Source organism: Danio rerio, chromosome 24 (assembly GCF_049306965.1).
Source record: "Danio rerio strain Tuebingen ecotype United States chromosome 24, GRCz12tu, whole genome shotgun sequence".
Taxonomy (NCBI): Eukaryota; Metazoa; Chordata; class Actinopteri; order Cypriniformes; family Danionidae; genus Danio; species Danio rerio.
This window is the reverse complement of record NC_133199.1, coordinates 32539887-32547500: the sequence shown is the minus strand read 5'-3', so window position 1 is coordinate 32547500 and position 7614 is coordinate 32539887. Positions and strand designations below refer to the sequence as shown.

General features: G+C 37.0%; 1 protein-coding gene across 6 annotated transcripts in view; it reads left to right on the top strand.

The window, feature by feature from the left end:
• prkag2a (protein kinase, AMP-activated, gamma 2 non-catalytic subunit a) overlaps positions 1-7614 on the top strand; it is a 130096-nt gene that overhangs the window by 15813 nt on the left and 106669 nt on the right. For all 6 annotated transcript variants that reach the window (XR_659834.4, XR_011008556.1, XM_009297511.4 and 3 more), the window contains one exon: positions 456-527. Coding sequence is in view for 4 of the 6 variants with exons in the window: in XM_009297511.4 (XP_009295786.1) it covers positions 456-527 (72 nt within the window). In the remaining 2 variants the exon portion in view is untranslated. The remainder of the gene's footprint in view (positions 1-455; positions 528-7614) is intronic.

The following is a 7614-nucleotide window of genomic DNA, read 5'->3' as shown; positions in this document are numbered from 1 at the left end:
TGTTTTCAGTAGTCAGTGTATGTAATGGAGATTATTAGAGTGTTTGTAATGATGTGTTATCTGAAAGAATTACAGAATGAAGTAATTTGTAACTGATGCTGATTTTAAAAGTGTCTGGAGTTCTGAGGAGCAAAGCAGAGACAATTTGGATTTCCTGTTAGTTGTTCTGAATCTGCACTTGGGTTTTGTTCAGGTTAGACTGATCTCCCACAGTGTGTCCATCTGTCATGTGTGATGTGCTTCTGTTAAACTGTCTAAACCATGTATACTTGTTCTTCTAAGTCTGTTATTTGTATAATTCCTTGTGATTTTTGAGCTGCGCTTGACGTTTGAGCTGTTTAGTCTTTAGCAGCAGTTGTGATTTTTCTGTGTGGAGTAAATGAGAGGTGCCGCTGCCGCAGTCATGAAAGCAATGCTTAATGAGTTCAGTTCTTATGTTTGTTTGTTCTCCACAGGACTTGAGCTCCTTCGCCATGCCGTTCCTGGAAGGAGATGCAGAACATGCCTGTAAGGACGGCGCACGCAAGGTAATTGAACCTAAAGCCTAAAAATGAAATAAATAAATAACCGCTGTGAGTGATGTATTAAGATCCATTCACTACATGGAAGGTTGCCAACCTTCCATGTGGTGTTTGATATATTTGATAAACAGTTGAAGTCACAATTATTAGCCCTCCTGTTTAACATTTCTTTAAAGATCTCCAATGACAAAACAGTGGTATGTCAGTGGTGTCTCATGTCCTCTTATAAAATAATATAGCCATCTATTATACAATCGTCCATCGGCTAGGAATTCAAATCCTGAGTTGTGAAGGGGAAAATTAAGAAATTAAATTTTTGTCTTTCAATATACATTCTCCAAAAACACCCATAGAGGATTGTAGAAATGCCAGAAATCATCTGATTTCTTGACGCAAGACATAAGTCAGTCTTTCAGCTTAAAGTACAATTTAAAGGCTTAACTAGGTTAATTAGGCAAGCTAATTGGACTACAGTGGTTTGTTCTATAGCCAATCGGAGAAAAAACTATTTCTTAAGGGGCTAATAATATTGACCTTAAAAATGTTACATTAAACATGTAAAAACTGTCGTTATTTCAGCCAAAGTCAAGAAATAATCAGATGCTCTGACAAATTCATGTCCTCCGAACAGAGCTGCTTGATATGTTGTTTTCTACAGGACACAACTTACGTTATTCTCAGTATGAGCCAAAATCCCTTATACAGATATGTAAAAACGTGCTATTTAATTTTCTGTCCCAAGGAAAATAAGCATAAAAAAAATGATGACTACAAAAAATATCACTTAAAATCTGGGTAATATACTGTATATATAGCACTGCTTGTTGGCGTGGGTTTCCTTTGGTTTCTCTCACAGTTTAAAGACATGCGCTATAGGTGAATTGGGTAAACTAATTTGGCCATTTTGTATGTGTGTGAATGAGTGTGAATGGTTGTTTCCCAGTACAGTATCAAAAGCTAAATATAGCTGTGTATTTTTGATTTAACAAAAAAAAAAAAAAAAACTGAATTATTGTCATATATCTAAAATATGCACAATAATCTGTCCTGTCTAAAAGGTCTCAGATGGACAGTTAACTACACATAAATGGGGATTTAATCTCCCATTAAAGCAATGTTATTATAAAATAGATAAAACCATATTGACAAAAATAACTGTTAGCAAAAGAAAGCAGAAAACATGCGATAAAAGGAAAGAAAACATACTGTGTGTGATAATAAAAGGATGATCACGCACACACGGTTAACGTTATGCCGAGTTCAGACTGCATGATTTTCAAACTAGTCTTGTCACAGATGTTTTCACACTGCATGACTATCTGGGCTAGCGTTTCGTCGCTGCTTTGTTTACACTGCAAGATGGTTCGGCGACATGGACATTCACATTGCATGACTTTACTATAGGGAGAATCGCCGACAACTTCGTCCAAACTACGTCTCACAGCCAAAAACATGTAGTATATATTTTGTTATTAACTACATAATGAGAAAGAAGCCTTTAATGGGGTAGAACATGAACATGTTTGCTCACCTGGGTTTGACGGGAATTAGCCATTTCTCCTCAACGTTGATAATAAACTAATTTCTTTCTGTATGAATCGTCAAACAGACACGGTTGCTCCTGAGTAATGTCAAACCTCCACTAGTTTTCCCTCCATTTCGTGGGTCCAAATAAACCGAAAAAGAGCGCTTTTAACTTCTCCCCCAGCCTCCCGCTGGCCTGCAGCAGGTATACACACACGCACACACACAAGTGAAAGTTGCTCTCTCATTGGCTGTAGACGATCGCTGATGTTATTTTCAGTCAAAACTCAATTCACACGGCATGATTTGAATCGCCGACAGCTCCAGATATTTAGCACGCCAAATATCTCACAGGCATCGGCGACTCATCGGCGATTCTCTCAGATCGCGTCTTTGATCGTTCATACTGTGTGATTGTCACTCACTTGCACGAGCAGCGATTTGCCTGTGATTTCAGGCATTTGTCGGCGATTTCTCAAAACCTGTCGGCGAGCCAAAATCGGGGCTAAAATCATGCAGTCTGAACTAGGCATTAGACTCTTTACTACTCTGTTCAAAGAATGGTTAACGCGAAAGCAATCAGTGCTGCTTATAAAAATACAAATCTTGAAAGCAGCAAGACTGTGGGTGCATGAGCATAACTTTTTTGTCTAGTCTATTTGAAAGAGAACCGATCACACTAGCTTCGTTTCTAGGCATGGTTGCTTCATGCAAGGAAACAGGAGCACGCATGCGTGCATCACATCAGCTGTTAGCACGAGTGATCATCCTCTCATTTGGTATTCACCTGCTTTCTTTTGCTTGCGTGAACACAATTATTTATGTCAGTCATGCTGCTTCAGGATTTTAAGATCGCATTTTTACGCATATTAAGCCATCCTTATTGTCGAACCCTGCTTTTTAGACAATTAAAGGAATATTTTTAACCAGGCAAAGTGGCTAGTTGGCGCGGCTGTCTTATTCCCCACAGTTGAAATCTACCCACATTTGGCGGGTTGGCAGGTGTTTATGTCAAGCCCTACCTGTGATCACTAAGCGGAATTTTTTGCAGTCATTACTTTTTATGTAATGTAATGTGTATTTATATAGCGCATTTATTGTGTATGGCCATACACCCAAAGCGCTTCACAATCATGAGAGGGGTCTCTCCACACCACCACCAGTGTGCAGCATCCACTTGGATGATGAGACGGCTGCCACAGGAAAATGGCACCAGTGCGCTCACCACACACCAGCTATTGGTGGAGTGAAGAGACAGTGATAGAGCCAATTTATTGGATGGGGATGATTGGGAGGCTATGATTATAAGGGCCGATAGAGGGACTTTGGCCAGGACACCGGGGTTACACCCCTGCTCTTTTTATGAGATGTGCCGTGGGATATGTCATTATGCACCACAAGATTCTTCAAAAATTATTCAAACATGCTAATTTGAAAAAAAAAAAACAATACCTTTTACACATATATGGTTTTTATATACTTACATGTATATTTTTATTAATTTATACATTTTATAGAAGTTTTTGCTGCCAGTCTTCATCAGTTTAACATCTCCTTGCTGAAAATAAATAATAATGAAATAAAATAAAACTGACTCAAAATTGTTTAACAGTTGTGCAAGTCTAGCTTTGCTTGCTGATAAAATTCATATTAGCAATCAGAAATCAAGTGTAGCTTATAAAGTATTTACAAATACTCTTCATGTGCAAATACTTTACTTTTGTATCAAGTTTTGGTGACAAAAATCCAAATACTAATATTAGAAAAACTAATATTAGCAACTTCAGATCCACTTCAGTCATTAGCTTTGTAAATATTCCCAAGCAATTCTGGGAAGTGATCATATCTAAGGGTCAATCACCCGTAGAGGCCAGCGAGGCAAGGCTACAGAGGAGATAAATCACCCTACAGGCCTTGCGCTCTGCTTTTCCTTCAGCTGTTCAAGGTGAGCTGGAGTCGCTCAATCTGAAGGACTCTTTTCATGTTTGTCCGAGGCTTTGGAGGGTAAATTTTACGATCAGAAACAATCTGCTCCATTGCTTCACCAATGCAATCAGGATGTTAGCTAATATTTCTGCTTGTTCAACAGATGTTTGAGTTACCTAAGGCAAGGTCACTGCAGAATCACTGTATGCGGGTGATCATTTGTGTGCAAATGAAGTAACATTAGCATTGTTTGCAACCGTTTGCCGACTGCCTTGGATTCTGGATCGGAGCCAAAATAAGGGTAGAGTGAATTGAAAGGTAAATTGCTGCATCAGTCGGTTTCACTTATCTTATGATCTGAAGGCTGAGTCTCAGAAGATGCCATCAGAGCATTTGCTGCGCATACAAATAAATGTTTTTCTTTACAGTGTTTAAAATAGGGTTTCATTTAAAAACCTCCACATTAGCTCTGCACAATATATTGCAAAATTATCGATATTGCAATAATATAATATGCAATATACAGTGCATCCAGAAAGTATTCATAGTGCTTCACCTTTTTCACGTTTTTTTAAGTTACAGCCTTATTCCAAAATGGATTAAATTCATTTATTTCCTCAAAATTCTACACACAATGCGCCATAATGACAATGTGAAAAAAAAAAATATATATATATATTTTGCAAATTTATTTAAAGCAAAAAACCTGAAAAATTTCATGTACAGAGGTATTATTTATTCCCATTCGGGACTCAAATCAGCGACCTTCTTGCTACGACAGTGATAACCACTAAGCCCCTTGCAACATTAGTGCCCCTTATTTAATTTTTTTTTTTTCTTGTGCTTTTTTATTTTTTTATTTATACTTTTTTGATCGACAACAGAAGTAAGTCCAAGGCACTCAAAAAATGTGGAAAATTTAAAAGCCTTCATTCACATGGCTAAATCTTAAAAAAAAACCTATGTGTTTCGGCAAGGAACTGCCTTTATCAGGGTAACAGTGATCAGGTGCGTCTAGAGTCTATTTTAAATACTACGGTCACATGACTCATTTAAATATCTAAACAACACTCAAATAATATAACAAACAAGGTCAACTATCATCATTAATTCAGCATAGATAGAGGGGACATATAAACACACAGACATAACACTTGCATATATATAAAAATATATAGAACTAATAAGCAAATAGGTACAGATAATATGCTTAAACATGGCATGTACAAACATATATACACCCATACGAACACACATATATACATGTGCACATACATATATATACACCCATACAAACACACATACATACATTTGCACATACATATACACACACATATCCATTTATAAACATGTACACATAAGAATGCATATACAAACACATAAATATTCAACAATATATGATGATTATCTTTAAGACATCTATAGAAAAAATTGTTTTACAAAAAAAAAAAGGAAAAGTCTAATTCGACATTTAAACCTGGAAATCGGGTTGCTTTTAATGTATAGATCCAAAAAGTCTCTCTCTGTTTTAATCTTTCTATCCCGTCTCCTCCTCTTGTAGAATTATAAATATGCTCGATACCAACTATTTTTAATGAACTGGTATTGCCGTGACCTTGATTTTTATAATGTAGAGCCATTGGATATTGTGGATTAAAGTTATGTTTCGCATTTTTACGCTATTCTCAATTTTAATTTTCTCTTAGTTCTATATTAAAGGATCTGCATGGACATTCCAGTTGATATACAACAAATGTAGTATTGCAATAATAAATGATTTGATCTTAAAGTCACAGCCTGATGATGGATCTCCAAATATGTTCATCTTAAGTATGTTATCACAATGATTGCAATTACCACATCTGTAGTTTCCTGTTGTTTGACTTAACCAAGCATTAGTCTCCTTAGTGGAGAGATGGCTTCTCACAAGTGAATGGTTGGAGCTTTTCGAAATACAATAGAGGGGTACACAGGTAAATCTTCCCTGAGATGGGGGTCACTCATCAAAATATTCCTGTTATTTTTATTTTATATATATTTTTTGATTGCTTTAAATTAGAAAAGGGTGATGGGCCGTTTTACCTAAACTCTCTCTTTATCTTTGCAGTCATCAGTGACAAATCCTGCTTTGTTGTATTCTGTGAGCGCGATAGAGTCGTCATGTGTTGAGGTATACAGTACAGTGAGGTATTTATGCCTCTCTGATTTAACAAAAGCCTCTTGACACAACAAGGCCATCTGTTCTTTTGGCTGTCTAAACAGATTTCAGTGGCTTTGTCTGGCTGTTTTGCTGTGCGAAATTCCCATGTGAATGAGCGCTGGAAACATCAAGGACTCACAATGGATTTGCAATGTTATGACGTCTCTTCATTCAGTATATCTCAATGTCTGTCCTTCAAACACGCGCCAGTGGTCAAGTTATATCACATAACTAGGCAAATGCTTAGTCTTCGAGTGCATGCCTTTATTTTATGATGCCATGACTATCCTTGAATGCATAAAAATAATAATTCAACATAAGATGTAATGTCTCAAAGCCCAAAGTATATCCACAACTTTTTGAAGTATACTATATTAGATACACATACTTCAGATCTTTTCTTGTCCAGTCTATTGTATTAAAAAGTGCAAAATGTGTATAAGAACGTACTTTGTATGTGTTTAGAAAAAAAATTGTATAGGATATGGTTAGTGACAAAATTTGATTAAGGTGGCAATTTAAAGCCCAGTTTTTTTACCAACTCATTATTGCATGAACAAATAAACCATCTGGCATTTATATATATATATATATATATATATATATATATATATATATATATATTTATACAACAGTTCTGTCTGGTTCTCAAATCTGATTGGCTGATAGTCATGCGATATTCTGCAATATCAGAACTCCAACAGCCTCTTTACCCTTTGTGTATTACTCCACCCATACAACCAGCAAAAAGCAGACACTACAGATCTAAAGTTTAAAAGATGCTTGCTCAACTGTTTAACTGTCAGCTTATGATTTGAATCCAATGTGGAAGAAAGTAGTTCCACATACAAAAGGGTTTTTGAAACTCTTCGTGTTAGATTTTGTTTTTATATACACAATAGGCTTGGGCGGTATCCAAATTTTGAGACCGTCAAACCGCCTCCATATTTTACCCCGGTATCCGGTATTACCGGCGTAATAAAAAAAAATATGACGTAAGGCTCAGACAGCGTCACCAAACTGTTGGCTTGAGCCTAAACCATTCAGAAACTGAATACATTCTATGCGACCTTAGGCTCGCAGAGAGAGAGAGAGAGAGAGAGAGAGAGAGAGAGAGAGAGAGAGACGCACAGCACCTCTCTCTCTCTCTCTCTCTCTCTCTCTCTCTCTCTTTCTCTCTTACACAAACACACACACATCTCTCCCGCGATTTATTCAGAAATTTACTCCCACACTGTAAGAAATCTGGCCGGCTTCCGCGGAACAGCAGCGGGAATGCAGAGAGCTTTAATCGGGCCATAAAAATTATACCCGATAGGTCCCGAGTCCGACAGGTACATTTTGATTGACAGCTTTATAAAGCCCTAACCCGTTTACAGCCCGACATTATTCAAATGTGCTCATGCACACAGCTCTAATGCATTTTTTCAAGAAGTCATTTAG